The sequence below is a fragment of the Rhagoletis pomonella genome, unplaced genomic scaffold (genome assembly GCF_013731165.1).
Source record: "Rhagoletis pomonella isolate Grant_MI unplaced genomic scaffold, Rhpom_1.0 Rhpom_scaffold_00002, whole genome shotgun sequence".
NCBI classification, from domain to species: domain Eukaryota; kingdom Metazoa; phylum Arthropoda; class Insecta; order Diptera; family Tephritidae; genus Rhagoletis; species Rhagoletis pomonella.
The window spans coordinates 50,848,980-50,865,555 of record NW_023458556.1 but is presented as its reverse complement, the minus strand read 5'-3'; the positions used below and the strand labels follow the sequence as shown (position 1 = coordinate 50,865,555).

The window sequence follows — 16,576 nt, the reverse complement described above, 5'->3', positions numbered from 1 at the left end:
TTTCGCAGCGATGCATTTTTAATTTATCGAGCCTCCTGTATCAAAATATGATTTTTCATAAAAAGTGAAGTTAGTAAATTTTCTCACTATGCTAGCGATATGCGAGTTTTACAATCAGTTTATCGTAAATTTTAAATAGTTTTATTTCATGGTATGTTTAAATGCTTTCAGATATTGAATTTTTACTCATATTCATAAAATCCCGGAATCCCAATTTTCCTCATATTTTGGCATCCCTAGTACATACATATACCTACATATATAATGTGGATGTATTTGTGTGCGTTGGTGCTTTTGTCCTGTCAACTCTGCTTCCTCCCATTTATCTCCCCACTCAAACGTTTTCCCTCAACTCGATGGCGCTGATGAAATAAGATTATTTATTACTAAATTCTCTCATTCTTCGTCCAGCAAATATCAACATATCCCTTAGGCGATGAGCCGCTCTTATGGCTCGTTTGTTAAGCTGTTCCGCTGCCTTTCGGGCATCATAAATTGTTATTGGAGGCATTGTTGTCGCAAATAACGTACATAACAATTTATCATATTGTAAATTTCTCATATAATGTTGCGCGTATCGTCGTAACAGGAACAGAGCAACTTATTATTGATATCTTTTAATATGCGACATAAAAATATACTGAAGAAGGCGATAAATGCAGCAGAGTACGAAACCTTTTTTGTTGTAGGTATTGCTGTCTGTTGTTGTGTGTGCCTCATTTGAATTAATGATTGTTGATTTTCGATATCCCGTAATTTGACAAAATTGCCTTGTTTTCTAATTTATGGCGATTTTGTAATTTCATGTTCGGGATTTATTTACACAGAAGAAAAAAGCTACAAAAGTTAAAAATAACGTTAGCTATGCGACGATTTTAAAGAGTCTACCAAGGCAGTCCTTTTGTTTGAAGCAAATTTTGCTTTTTAACGGCTAGGATAGCCAATTCTAATGGTGTTTTGCCATATGAAGCGATTTTGTTTAAAGAAATTTTACATAACCGTATTATTAGTTGAATGGATAACAAATTTGGAGTGGCATAGAGAATTGTCATTCTTCTTGGCATGCAATTACAATTGTTCGACGACATATACTTAATCCAAACTTCTGCATCCACGTTCGCGCACTCTAGGCCGCGAGACGCAGACAAACAGATAGATGTACAAGCTTTAATGGACTTATCTCATCGTTCTGATTATTTTGGTAGAATTTGATATAGGTCAATCTCTTATTTTTCTAACACGTGGAGGTTTTTTTTAATCCCGAAACATAACCCTAAAGTAATATAATTAATGTACAGCTGTCCACAAAATAATAGGAGTGCGATATTTTGACCAGTTTTGGCTATTTGTCTTTTTTTTATTTTTTTTTTATAAAAGTCTAGCTGGCTATTCAACAAGCCCCACATAAATTCAGTTTTCAAACTGTGTACAAAAATACAAAAAAATTTCGCAAATTTTCACCCGAATTTCAAATTTTTTAATCAGAATCTTCAATAAAAATGTTGGTATGCAGTGGGCTACCCATTTAATTCTAGTAAAATAAAGTGCAAGTTTTAAGCTGCTAAAAAATTCCGTTGATTTTTGGCGATTTTTTTTTTGCTGGCAGTGTCCTCCATATATTGAAAGAAACAAGACAATTTTGTCAACCAAAAAAATTCTAAAAAATCACCGGAATTTTTATGCAACATGAAACTTGCACTTTATTATACTAAAATTAAATGGGCTACAAAACTGATACCAAATTTTTTTCTAAAGATTTTTTACAAACTTTTAAAATTCAATTTATTATTTTGTGCACAACTGTATGTAAAAATTGGTAAAACCGGTTTTTTTTCAATTTATAGTAGGGGTATTCTCGCAGTCTTGCAAAGCCTTCCACGGTGCACGGATGCTTTGCAAACCGTGCAAGCTGTCTTATAGGAAAACCGGTTTTTTCGTGCAATCCATGCACCGTAGATGAGCTCTGCAAGACTCCGAGAATATCTCTAGTGTGTTTGGGAGCATATTATTATTTTTTTATCACCAATAATTGTCAACATCTGTTATTTCAGGGTTACACAAGGACGTTTTTGGAAAATGAGATCAACAAAAATATCAATAACATTAAACAGCAGAAAAAGGTTTAGATTATCAATTCAATCATAAATTAAATAAAATTAGATAGGTATCTCAGACGCGCGGCGGTAGTTTTTTACTCACCTGAGAACCGTGGCGCATCTAGAGTGTAATTTTGGTAAAGCAACTTTCATAATTGTAAACCTTATACAATAATTGTGTTAACAAGTAACCATAAACTAATTTTTTTATGCATACATATAAGTATGTAAATAAACATTTATTTTAGACACTCAAAGTGTTTTGGTGGTTGCCCATATCGAGATATGTATATATATTCCCATCACTTTTTTTGGCTTTACTTCAATGTCGTAATTTATATTGATTAGGGCCAACCCGTTCGATCTTAAATTTAAAATATTGACAGAATTTTCAGTTTGAATCGAAAAAAAAGTTTATTTATAAATATCTAACATATATATATTTTGATCTGGAAAATTGGTGCCTGACAGACTACACGTCACTAAAATAGGGAAATTTCGGTCACGTCAGTGGCAGACTTTTTTTTAGTTGTGTTTAACTTTGAGATAAAACCCCGGCAGGTGGCGCTGGAATCAAGTTATTACTGAAAAGCGTATTTATAGTCCGATTTCGGTCATATTCTATATATGTATTGGTAAGGGGAAGAAAAATATCCATGCGAAAAATGTATCAGCTAGGGAGCGCTGGAGTCGAGTTATCTAAACTAATGCACATTTTGAAAGCCGTTTGTTTTCTGTTCACAATGCTCGAGAACGGCTGAACCAATTTTCTTGAAATTTCGGACAACTACTACAGTCTTTCCAAGGCGGGTTATAGCCTATACAAATTTTCGGTATATAAAGGGCGCGTCGGAGCTCCCATACAAACCCAATCTACGTTGGAACGGCGATTGTATTTTTCTGAGAAGCTGTTTTCATGGCAGTGTATTCCTCCTGCCGAGGGGCGATCGCTGTTAAAAAAACAACCTTTCTGAAGTCAATTGAATACTCAAAACAGAAAATGCAGGTTATTGGAAAAGCCGGTGTGGCACCTCCCATAAAAACTGCATCTCTTATTGCATAACTCTTGAAGTGTTTATGGTAGAGTGAGTACTAGAACTTAGTATGGAAATGTATGAAAGCAAACGCATACTCATGGAGAAAAGTTACACTATTTTAGTAGGGGGTTGTGTGTGGTTAAGGGTGTCTGTGGACAGTATCGTAAAGGGAAATATTGCTGTGAAAAACTTTGTCCGCCAAGTGGCTCAGGAGAGGAGTTGCATATTAATAAAACTTCGTGTTTATGCTGCGATTTGGCTCATATTCGGTATACAGTAAGTCAAACAAATGACCACGTGTTGATTTTTTTTTATATTCATAGATAATGTTTTTTGAGCTAAATTTTTTTTGTTATTTTTTTTAAGTACCGTCTAAGCTTTAACCAAAACCATATAAATCACAATTTCAAACTTTATAGCAAATTTAGGAAAATTCAACAAATTTTCATCAAAATTTAAACATTTTAACCGGAATCTTTAGAGCATTTTCGGGTATGCAGTATTATGGCCTATATAATTTTACTCCAGTGAAGTGCAAGTTTCAAACCGTTGAAAAATCCCGTTGATTTTTGAAATTTTTTTTGTGGCATATTTTTATAGAAAAATAACAAAAAAAATTAAGCCCGAAAAACTTTACTTTATGTTTAAAAAAATGAACACGTGGTCATTTCTTTGAGTCACTGTATGTATTGATAATGGTAAGGGCAATACTTTTGCAAAAAAGAACCGCCAGGTAGCGCTGGAGTCGAAAAAATGTTATTTTGGGCGGGACGAAGTTTGTCGGGTCAGTTAATTTAATATAAAAAAATGTTTTGGTGGAAAGCGAAGCGAGCCGCGGAAAAACAAGTATGTATGTATGTATATAAATATGTACTTGTATGTGTATAAAAATAAATCTAGATCATAGTTATAATTACATGCTTTCCATTTTCAATATGAAATATTGCCATTATCTTTATTTGTCGTAAGCGCAATATGATAAAAATAGATGTGCATTTTTTTTTGCATTGTCGCGAAATGTATTAATTCATACATTTTCCAATTGAAGCGATTCCCATTGCATCGCGATATGCATTAACGTCAATAGCGAAAACAAACACAATAGATTATGGGACAATGCAAATGTAAATATGTATCTACGTTCTCGTCTGTATGTACGTACATTCCCAGCGATTGTGGGCGGAGACAGACATACTGAATTGACAACTACGAGCTTTTTATTTACCATATTTACAACAAATTTCCGGCCGAAAAGCGAATTGATGGCAGAAGAGCAGCCGCACTCTAATAAAATATAGTTTTTATGCAGTGATAAGAATTTATTCATTTTTTCCCTAACAATAAAAAAATGCACACTATATGATTGTATTTATATTCTAATATAAATGCATTTGTATGTATGTATGAAAGTGTGTAAGCGAATATGCAAATACACAATTCAAATATTCACTGCCAAATGAAAATGGATTGGCACTTTTATCGCTCGTAATTACTCTAAGAGGTTATAAGTGATATGCATCTAAAAGTGTACACCGAGAAAAATAAATGTTAAAAGCTTTACGTAAATTGCAATTTTATCCCGAATTAAATTCATTTTTATTTATTTAAGAAGTTTGTGTATGAAATTAAGGGCCGTTTCCTCAAAAAAATTGGTAAAATGTAAGTTAGTAAAAACGAGTTCACATATTATTACTTTTAAATAATATGGCTTTTAAGTTAAGGCGTGTGAGTAAACGTGTAAAATGATTGCGTATGGTGCAACGAGGCGTATACGTTGCATACGCAACTACGGGTATAAGAGCATGCACACTAGTTAATCATAGCACTTTTAACATTTCCAGTTGTCGTGATCAAAATATGCGAATCTCATCCTTTTGCGGCTGGCGCCAAAGAGGAAGGCCTTTGTTCTGAGTCCCAAGCCCTGCAGAACTTGGAACTGGAGTAATTTTTTCAGAATACGTGTCTACGGCTAAGTCATGGTGAATGGACGATGCAGAATTCAGTGGATCCTTTAACCCAATACAGGGGAGAGGTCCTACAAAAGCTCAAGGCTCCCCTTCCTCCTGCGTGAGCCCAAAGCTCACGTTACGTCACTAATTAAGTACACTATATATGTACCTACATATATTCAAGCAACTGTAACTGCGGACGTAGAACCGCCACTATACCTCATTTGGTAACCAATTAGTTCAAAAGATTTATACAGTTTTCTACAAAGCTTGATGCCATTTAAAACTAGTTTTAATTAGTTTTTTTTTGTTGTCATTAGTTCTTCCATCAGTGTATATGATAAATTTTGGAATCAGTTTCCATCACCCTTTATCCAAATTGGTGTAGAGACATGCCAAGTCTCTTTTCGTTACTATAGGCCCAAATGGAGCGGTCGGGTCGGGAATTTTCGGAAATTCAGTAAGGTTTTGCTAAGTTGATAAATTTGATTAAAAAAAAAAACTCATTAGTACTTGGTTCGAATTTTCTCTTGGCGACCCTGCGTTATTACTATGTGATTGTTAATAAGTCCATAATTTTTCTAATTGAGCCTTTCTCTATGTCGCTAAAATCATGCCACATATTTTTACAGTGTTTTATTAATTTCCGTTAATTAAAAAACCATCGCCCCTTAGGGCCGCCACTAATTACTACATAGCTTAACATTTAGCCATCATTTAGTATTTACCCTTTCGAGCATAAACACAAGCGAGCATATAGCTAACCAATTCGCAGCTAACTTTAAAATGTTTGAAGTCAAACTGCAATCCAAGCCACTCTTACAAAGTTTCAATTCAATTTTTTATTGGTGCAAGCTTTTGGGCGTCTATCCATATGACTTTCAGAAATTCTACTATGACGGTGTACTTCAAAGCTCCACAGTGGGCAGTTGTGTGGTGATAATCGTAATGTGCTTTGTTTTTATGCTCTTCAATTTGATGCTGTTCACTTTTGCCGGAAATGATGTCGTTCCGAAGTATAGTAAGTGCACGTAGAAAATACAACAAATAAACTTTTTCTTACGGTTTAAATTAACTACTATCTTATTTACCTCTAGATCATCTAAATCTCATAGTACTTATTGCGCTTACTTATATTTCACCCGTAATGATGATGGTCGATCAAATAACCGCTATACGTAATCAGAATGCACTCCCTGCGCTCTTCGAACGAATTGAATATTTAGATGAAGAACTACGACAGCTGGGTTATTCGGTCGATAATAAGCATGTGCAGCGACGCATACGGCTGATGATCGCAGTGACTGTATTGTTGGAGTGTTGCATATTCGCCGCTTACATATGGTTGCAGGTTGACGTATTGCGATGGACGTTGGTTCTGTGGATCTTTGCCTCCACACCGACCTTCTACAATACCCTAGACAAGATTTGGTTTATGGGAATATTGTTGGGTCTGAGATACCGTTTTGATGCTATTAATGAAACGTTCGATACAATCGCTGGAGAGCTTGATAAAAAGTGTATGCAGAGTCGGAAGAAGCAGCGAAGCGGGGATGTTGCGCTGCAACCATCGTTATCATTCGAAGCAGAAGATATTGGCCGTAAGTACTGATTGTGTTAACATATCAAAACGTATGCATAACTAGTTAAGTTAGATACAAAACTATTAGAGATAGCATCGATAACAACGGTGGCCGCCGTGTTCGAGTGGCTGCAGGCGCGCACTACCTCTCCGTAGGTCCAGAGTTCGATGCCTCGTTCGAAGAATATCGAGAAAGAAAATTCTTTCTAATAGCGGTCACCGCTTGACAGGCAATCGCAAACCTCCGAGTGTATTTGGGCTATGAAAAAAAGCTTGTGTTTAAAATCATTTGCGTTCGGGGGCTCCCCTTTGTGTGATAACATCAAGGCGCACACCGCAAATCGGAGGTGAAGCTTTGCCAACCACGAACAACCGGTATGATGCGTTTGGGAGCAACGTGAGCTATTTAGGGCCGATATAAGGAGCTGAAGAGGGAGGCGGGATGTATTTGCCGCAAGAACAAGGTTTAATCGATTGGAACATACCTGACATGGCGACATAGTGACGGATGTCAAGAACGTACATAAATTATGGAGGAAACACTTTAGCAAATTATTGCATAGCAGCAGCACAGAAAGTTGTAGAGAAGACGAACTCGAGCCCCCGTCGATGATGATGGAGTTGATGTCCCACCGCCTGACGATGTATGAAAAGCGATTCTGCGGCTGAAAAAACACAAAGCTGCTGGAGCTAAGAGCCTGCCAGCTGAGCTATTCAAGTACGGCGGCAAGAGGCCTATAACGTGCATGCATCAAGTCTTATGCATAATATAGTCGTTCATACATTACAAGGTCTTATCGAGCGTATTGTGTGAAAGACTGAAGCACACAGTCAACGACCCACCCTAGACCACGTATTCACAATGCGCTAAATCTTGGAAAATACCCGCGAGAAAAAGATCGACACCCACCACCTATTTGTCGACTTCAAAGCCGTCTAATTAAAAGCCTGAACTTGATATCTCGCAAAACTAACACGGCACGAAGCGGTATTGCTTCGTCAGAATTGGGAATACGGTTGCCAGATGAACTGATTTGGAAGGTACAATACTGAATTTTCACTCGCTTTACTGAAAACTAAGAAGCATCCTTATCAAGTTCAGCAAAGAGTTCAAGTTTCATAGAAAATTGCTATATAATTTGTATCAGCCTTTCGCCATCTCCATAATCTGCGCCCCAAATAACAATTACCTAATACTTGAGTAAATAATAACTGGAGCCGCTTTGAATAAAAGATAATAATGTTTTTTTTTTTCAATTAAAAAAAGAATGAAAAAATCAAAAACCGGTTTTAATTATTAACTGATTTCCAAGTCGCTAAAATTATTTTAAAAATAAGGTAGTTTAAACAAAAAAATTAAACGACAAAATCAAAAATGCAATTATGCAACAGAAAAATGTATTGTTTTTATTATTTTTAATACATTTTTAATCGCTTTCGAAAAACTTACAATTTCAAAAAAGATAGTTTAAACAAAAAAAACTATATGACAAAATTAAAAATAGCGTTAGTTCATAAAACGAGACAAACGGAAAATTATGCAACTAAAAATGGTTTGTTTTCATTATTTTTAACTAATTTTTAAGCCGCTTTTCAAATCCCTAAAATTATCTTAAAAATAAGGTAGTTTAAACCAAAAAAATTAAATGGTTTTATTTCACAAAACAAGCCAAACGGCAAATTACGCAACTAAAAAATTGGTTGTTTTTATTTTTTTTATGCAAATTATGCAACACCAAAATTAATTGTTTTTACTATTTTTACCCAATTTTTAAACCGCTTTCTAAGTCCCTAAATATGTTTTAAATAAGGCGTTTTAAACAAAACAAAAATAATTAAACAAGTTAAATTTTTTGAATTCTAACCATGATAAAGCAACCAGTTTTGCTTTTTTATTTTATCATTATTCTTTTCTTCTAAAAATTTTTGAACATTGAAAAAAAAAATACCAAAATAATTTAATTTTTTTTTTAATAAAAAAAACATTTTTTTTTAATAAAAAAAACATTTTTTTTCAAAAGTCAACTTGCTCATCTTGGAATGGCAAAAAACAGCAAATTTGGCTATAAAGCCTAGTCTTTTATCTTTGAGTTGGAGGGGTGCTAACTTTATACACATCACGTTTGCTGTGTACCCACGATGTGGATACAAGCAACTATTCATTAGACCCCTTTCAGACACGTCAAGTCTTGCTTTCAAGTCTGCTCGGTTCGTAAGGACCATTTATGTTTACATTAGTCTATATCTATCTCGATTCGTTTTGGCTGTTACAAACAAGCAGTATGCGAACAAAGTTATAATACCAGGGGTATAAAAATAAATATGAAACAATTGTTCGTGTATTAATGAAGTGTTCTATATGTTTTTTATAAGTCTTTTCCAACTCGATATATTCAGTAAACTTGTGAATAATTTTACGAATCCGTTCAAATACTTATGCACTTATTCTTAAAAAATAAAGTAGATTTAAAGAGCTTTATAAATTGACGTTTTCATACATTTTTCAATTTAAAAACCTTTTATAAAGCTACTTTATTTTTTATGAATAAGACCATAAGAATGTATGAATATGTGGATAACTTAATGAGCGCATATTAACCGGATACCCGGTCATCCAATTAACAAAATAAACTTATGTATATTAGAATATATTATGTTGTACTAAATTGGTTCACATCCATACTTAGATATTTGGATAAATATAGTATATATATCGATACAGATAGATAACGCAACTTTTATCGTCAATGTTTTATCGAGAATATATTTGCTAATGTTATCGATAAATTTGACGATAAGCATAACGATCAATAGCCAATTTATTTATGTATACATTTTTCCCATCCCTTAGATATCAAATTGGAAAATCTTGTGCGCAATGCCTTCGGTGAATTAATACGCCACCGTGAACCATTCAAACGCTCTACTCCAAAAATGCGCTCCGATGCTGCGCTAGGTAATTTCGATGTTTTGCAGGAACGTTTCATCAGCCTGTGTCAGCTACACGAAAGCACCTGTAGGATTGCCAAATTACTCAACGAACTATGGCGCTATCCAATTCTAATACTAATGGCCTATGGCTTTGTAGTTATCACGTCACAACTCTATTTTACCTATTGTGCCACGCAATCGCAGGTGGGTACCTGGTGGGCTGACGATGTCAAAATCTTTTATTAACTATACACAATTAAAAATTTTAATTTTTTTTTAATCCCCACATGCAGCCGATTCCAATAATTTTTCGTTCTGCTGAACAATTAGTCATAACGGCGTTGTCACTCATCTACCTCGGCGGTAAATGTACATCGTTGATGTTTTTCAGTTGGAAAACTTCGCAGGCTTCGCGCCGCACCGGTATTTGTCTGCACAAATGTGGTGTTGCTGCCGACACAAATGAAGTTTATGAAATTGTTAGTATCACTTGCTTTATGTAACTACAGATTCTTCCTACATATCTTGCCTTTATGCGTATTCAATTGGCCTTAATGTTTTCGGTTTTTATTACAACATTCATACAATTTCAGGTCAATCATTTGTCGCTGAAGCTCTTCAATCACGCCGTAAACTTTTCCGCTTGTGGTTTTTTTACACTGGATATGGGCACTTTATATGCGGTACGTGCCTCGCAGTAACGTTCTTTATCTGCTTCCATATTTTCTAGATTTTACTGTCACAGCGTTAGTGGCTTGCGTATACATATGTAGCAAGAGTATTTTTTATTTTTTTATTTATCTTTTCGCGCATATTTTTTATAGGTTTGTGGCGCCATAACTAGTTATTTGATTATACTCATACAGTTCAATTTGGCTGGGCAACAAGTGAAGATCAAAAAAGAATTGGCTGCTTCAAATGAAACGGCATTGATGGTATTGGATGCAGAAAATTATACCGTTACGTCAACTGAGTCAACTACGCACTGGGATTAGAAATGAGAGAGGTGTTCGTATGTCGTATGCGAGTAAACATATATCTACAGTCAATAAACAAGAAATTTAAAAAAAAACTGTTTAAAATATGCTTTTGTTTGTGGTTAATACAAAAAAAAAGAAGAAAATTCTGCATCCGCGCCACCTAACGGCTAAATATTGATTGAAGTTAAGTATTTATTTCCATTTAAGTAATAGGTATGTATACGTTCTAAATAACCAAAACCATAAATATGGGTTTTTTAAATATCTCGACACATGCGCCACCTAGAGGAATAATTCATCTATTGACTGCTATTTGTCTAGGGAAAATTTGAAAAATCATAATTTCTAAGCAGTACGATGCCATGGTGAATCAAATGGGGAATTACGCTTGTTGTAATCAAATTGAAGAAGTCGCTCGAAGCTCAGTCCCCGTTAGGTATTGAACGTCTAGGAAAGATCTTTTTGGAGGTTGGAGTACCACCTGACAACGTATAAAAAGTCACTGTTATAACTTTGAAATAGTGACAGCCTTTGTGTACTTTGGATCCAGGAATGTCAACCCGAAAACTAAACGAAGAATAACTTTTACCAACATGTGCTCCTTTCTCAATGAACGAAAATTACGCTCTACAAATCAATCACAATGTCCGCCCTTTTATCTGGCACAGAAACATGGGCGACGTCGTTCAGAGATTAAGAGACATTGGGAGTTTTGGAGAGGGGCAGGATCTGTGCCCGTGTTCACGTGGGCGACTTGTACCGAAGAAGATGGAATGACAAACTGCACCGATTGCGCTGGCTTGTGCATGCCGTACGCATGGATGACGAGGCTCCAGTGAAAATATCCTTCGACTTGTCACGCATGTTTTGGCAACGAAAAAAGGGCCCCAAAAGCAAAATAGAAGGGACAAGTGCAGAAGGACCTGGCTGTACGCGCGATGCAGAATTGGCGCAACTTCGCAATGGAGAGAGGCAGTTGGCGAAATTTTTTGATCCCGGCCCAAATCAACAAAATTACAACAGTCAAATAAAAAGAAAAGACACAGCTCTAGAACAATTTATTTCAAGAGAAAATGTATACGTCTCTGCGGTTAGATGTGTTATCTTGTAAAAGATTAAATATATTGTCCTCAAACCTAACTTTAATTAGGATAACATCAAAATCCTTGTAACTGAGAAGTAGTCCATCTGCTAGGACATACGATAATAGCGGGCAGATTGCTCCACCCTGTGATCACTCTTTCTAGAATCTAACTCTTTCCTGTCATACACAAAAAATTTTTCAGCATCACGAAAATTACTTTAAAGTGATGCACAAGCTGTAGAACATTGTTGGTATTTTCTATCCTGGTCGCAGCATTTGGTACGATCCTATAACATCAATTCCTCGATAATGTAGTAGTAAAAACTTAAATAGGAAAATCTTTTCGGAGAAGAAACTATAGTTTTTTTTTTAATTCGTTCAACCCGATTCCTTGAGTAGAGAAGGCAAATTCTCTTCATTAATTATATTTGCATTTAAATGGTGGTTATCTTATTGTGAAAATAGCTAAGCTAAATTTAGCTCTAGGCTGCCACGGTAGGCACTTATGAAATTATTGTGGTACATTCAAATATTAATCTTCACTCGATCAAAGTGTATTTACAGTACATAAATTTGTATTTGCATCAAATCATTAGTGGTTAGCGTATATCGTGTTTTCCACCAAAATCACCGACAATATCAGGCGTCCAAAAATGCATTACACACCTACCGACAAGCAGATTAAACCGCACGCAAACAAACTCCTTAGAGTTGTCATGTAAATATGTGTCAATGCCTAAAACCATATGTGCATTAGGGTGCTTACCTTTCGATTATTTTCAGATAATCAATTATCCTTAACCAACAGAATAATACAACTAAATCCTGCTCTGTTAAACGAATTCCTGGTAAGCCAATAAAGTTGTTGCGCATGCAGATGATTTATGTAGTCATTGTGGTCGCCTCTCGACTGGTATTGGGAATTTACAATCTGCAATTAACGATCTGGTATGGTGATTATTACCTCCAGGCGATATATGATAGGAAAATTTCGAACTCCGTCACTAGATGTCGCCAATATTTAACTGGCAAAAGATGCTTATTTTCAAGTGATTCTTAGTGGGCATTGTTCAGTTGGCACCCACGCGAGAAATGTGGGTATAAAGGCAAAAACGAAAAATAACAGAAAATAGAATTAACTGCCTCGAGAAATTGTGTAACTCTGGCCCAGTGAAAGTCTGGATACTGTAACAGGGTAAATTTTTACTTATTCACACTCTATACCAAAATACGCCATACCTTCATATGACACCAACCCCCTCCACACTTGCTTCCAATAACCCCCCACAGCTAACAGCCCTTCTTCTTTTGTCCAGCCCCGTCGAAACAGCATTTATCCTGAGTCGACAGTCTGTTGAGCTTGGCGACTAAGATTTCTAGGCAGAGATTAGTATTACCTGTACAACAACAATAAATGTAAATGCATCGAAGACCATGGAATAGGATTTCGGGTGGCCGGAAAACTCAATAAAAATAATTTTTCAAGCATGAGTCAGTATTACCCATTGTACCTAAGGCCTAGAGACTGAATTTGGAGGAAAGGGTTATATAGGTGGGGTGGAATTCAGTGCTTCTACGTAAACTTACCAGATTCCTTTATGAATCTTTGCAGACTCTTAAGGGAAAGAGAATGTATCTCGTTCATTGTCAATACATCCGGCCCAAAAAAAGTAGAGTCTAAATCTGACAAAGGAAGGACCGCGGCAGAGAAAATGTTCTATTCTGTCCCTTCCCCCAAGCAAGGTGTACGCAGTGATCATAATTCGTCTCCGTAACCAGTCCTAATTTGGCTCTTAGATGAATCCGTCTTCGGCTAAGAAGGAATTTTGCTACCACCCTGTCAGGCTTTTTGAGGAAAACAGATTGTTATGCAGGTGTCAATACCACGCCAACGGCTGTAATGATATTTATTTATAAGATCCTTGATATACCCGATCGTTCCTATTATGCTTGACCCTAGAATTCGCACCGATCCAATTGGATGCTCCAGAGAACTATCTACCTTGTAACGGAGTCCAGACTCAACTTACATTCCGGTACAATTTTTAAAGAGGTGCGAGCGGCTGTCAGCTTGGCTGTCACTGCAGATTCTGATTTTATGTCCGCGCCACCTTTCCACAGTTATAAAGTCTGCAACTTTCAGTTGTGCCATTGCACCCAAAGCAGTAAAGCATCTGAAGTTATCATCCAGATCCCATACAGCTTCTGTACCATTTTGAATATTTGAGGTATCGATGGTTTTCTCCAAACTTCTGGCTCTCTCTATTGCTCCCCTGTAAGAAATCTAACGACGTACTTTCTTCGAAAGGAGACTCCAGGTATCAGTTTGTCATTAGGTGCCTAAAGCAAAGGTTATTGCGAGGACAACCTTCTAAACAAATCTCTGTGCCCAGACCTCCGATCGTCGTGCCACAGACCACAAGAGTTCAGTAGACACATCGTTTTCATTGTCTCCTCTTGGATCGCACATCCAGAGGTAGCAAATCCAATAAACCAATAAGAGCAGGTCCTGGCGTTGTACACGCATATTGGAATTTCTCAGAAAAAAAATCACTCCTTACGTGTTAGTCCACCCTCATGTACATACATAGCATATAGTGTGTATTTACAGGCTCATTTGACTGGCTTTTCTGTTTGACGGCGGTTTGACTGATTTCTAAGTGCATAATTAATTAAATTTTCGCATTGCATAATTGTAAATACAAATGCAAATGCATTGCGCTAGTGTAAATTGAAAATAATTAAAATGCCAATTAAAAAATTGCACCAAATACTTTCTTAGAGAGCTCTAATTTTTATGGTTGCACATTAACAAAGCTATCGAGCTCACAGCTGTGCAAGGGAATGAAGAAAAAAACCATTTTAAAATATGTATTTTATAACCAGCAGTTTTCAGTTTAATTTGCTGTTCACCATCAAAGCGTATGCAAGTCTCGTGTTCGAGCCAGGCGATCATCAGCAACAAAAAATGCTAATTACACAAGCAATCATCATCACCAACACCACGTTGGCTGCCAACATCATTAGCTCGGCAATGTACGCAGCATTTGGGGCATGAGAGAGTGCCGCAACAGCAGCAATCGCGGCAGACGTTGCAAGCGCGAAGTAAGCTGCTGCCCGTGTGGGGGCGATAGATAGGGTTGACTGGGTCAGGCAGGCAGTCGAAAATGGCAAACGCAAGTTGCCATGAAATATTGTATGGCTTTGGCATTGATGGCCTAGGCTGCGGGTGATGCTTGCATGGCTGCTGCTGCAACTGACTGGCACCCCAACTCGCTATTCTTCGCATTTTGCTCGCAATCAGCCATTTGCAGGAATGATGTAAAATTGCAAATATATATATTTTTTTTTTCAGCCGCGCTTATTTGAATGGGTTTCGTTTGTTTTTATTTTTTTTTTTTGAGTCGCGCAGTTATATATAAATTTTTATATATAAAAAACGACTCGCGAAGGCCTACAAATGGGCCGCAAAAAAATTAATGTTGCACCGGTGTTGAAAAGAATTGGCGGTCGAATGAATTGCTATGTTGCCTGTGGCTTAAAAGTTGTTAAAAAATAAATAAAAAGTATGTACTATACGTATCCATAAAAAATTTTAGCAAAGCGGTTTGGTCAACTCGGCCACCACTATCGTAGAATTTGTAGGCTGCTCATGATTGCCACTTTGGTTTTGCATTGGAACAAAGAATATTACAGTACAGTCAAATTAGGAAAAGTTGAAGATTTCTTTCCAAGGTAGTCAAATTATTATTTTCCATACTGAGCGACTAAACTCATGGAATGTAAAACTTGATTTAATGCCCTGCTAGCAGAGAAACATCCGGTATGCCGTTTTCGTATCCGAAATTATGTATTTGTTCATGCGTGTAACTATTTGTTAGCTTTTACAAAAAATTCCGGGTTACAATGCCGTCAGACGAAATAAAATGATTCGCAATTGTTTTTGTTTTTTTCTTTTCCGAACTATGAAAAAGCATATGTGAAGTGCAGAAGGAAAACTTTTGGAAGAACATCGGAAAACGCAAAGGTGTCACAACCATTTTCAGTAGTTTTCTAAACATAAATACTTTAGTCGGAAAACGGACCGTCGAAGTAATGGAAAATAAAATCGATCTACATTTCATTTTTGCTGGCTGCCCTGAAAACCACGTTTTCAGAGTATTTTGAATGGTAAAGAAATCTTAACCCTTTGTTACCATTTTCTAAACTACATAGTCATCCAAAAAAATAAAAACTCAATGTTTCACGACTATTTTTCAGGTTCAGTTAGTCGAGACTTCACTTAACTTACGTAAGAAATCGTCTATGATTACTCAAAACGTCACCTAGCCATATGGGAAAATATTTTGTTTTTGTATTTTTCCTTTCAACTGATTGTCACTTTGCCGCCTATAAGCTGAGCAAAAAAAAATTCGTGAACAAAAATATGCGTTGGCCAATGTATTAAGTTACTAACTGAGCCTTTTTTCAAAATAATAATGAAATTTAAAAAAAAAACATTTAATTTTTAAATTGCCTGGGCGTGGTCTACGACCAATTGAAATTTATACGATATATGGAAGTCAGGGAAAGGAGTAGTTATGTGGCATTTTTGGTACTGATACGGTTTAGCTTTTTCGGTAAAAAAATCGCTTTTTCAGCCAAAATTCCATTTCTTTTTTAACCAAATAAATAGCTGCAATAAAGTGAGAAATAATTAAAATTGTGATACCTGAAGAGAACCAGAGTTTTCCTATCGAAAAATATTGATTTTCAAGAATTCTATTGCATTTCTACGAAAAATTCTATTTCTCCCTTATAAAAATACATGGAAAATTTTGAGCGCTTTGAGCGACCTCTAATTATTTTTTGATTTCAAAATAAAAAAATATGGGTACATTTTTTTCGGTATATAATAATCCTAGGGAGTGAGAGCAT

The 16,576-nt window shown here is 36.1% G+C and overlaps 2 protein-coding genes across 2 annotated transcripts in view; one reads left to right on the top strand and one right to left on the bottom strand.

Annotated features, from left to right (window-relative positions):
* Positions 1-2,217, bottom strand: part of LOC118753666 (gustatory receptor for bitter taste 66a-like) — a 3,076-nt gene extending 859 nt beyond the window's left edge. Inside the window, exon 1 of the mRNA XM_036488542.1 lies at positions 2,200-2,217. Within this exon, the coding sequence (XP_036344435.1) occupies positions 2,200-2,217 (18 nt within the window). The remainder of the gene's footprint in view (positions 1-2,199) is intronic.
* Positions 2,218-5,868: 3,651 nt separating this feature from the next.
* On the top strand, positions 5,869-10,591 carry LOC118753656 (gustatory receptor for bitter taste 66a-like). Its single transcript, XM_036488532.1, has 6 exons — positions 5,869-6,103; positions 6,180-6,683; positions 9,516-9,799; positions 9,889-10,074; positions 10,189-10,278; positions 10,420-10,591. The coding sequence occupies exons 1-6, from the start codon at positions 5,869-5,871 to the stop codon at positions 10,588-10,590; spliced, it is 1,470 nt and encodes a 489-aa protein (XP_036344425.1). The 3' UTR covers position 10,591.
* Positions 10,592-16,576: the final 5,985 nt, after the last annotated feature.

What these genes read in the sequence shown, in the direction of transcription:
- LOC118753656 (XM_036488532.1), top strand. Translation starts at nt 5,869, where the DNA reads ATGTTTGAAGTCAAACTGCAATCCAAGCCACTCTTACAAAGTTTCAAT. An exon ending in CGAAGCAGAAGATATTGGCC is followed by an intron (nt 6,684 to 9,515) that starts GTAAGTACTGAT and finishes CCCATCCCTTAG; the next exon opens with ATATCAAATTGGAAAATCTT. An exon ending in ATTGTGCCACGCAATCGCAG is followed by an intron (nt 9,800 to 9,888) that starts GTGGGTACCTGG and finishes CCCCACATGCAG; the next exon opens with CCGATTCCAATAATTTTTCG.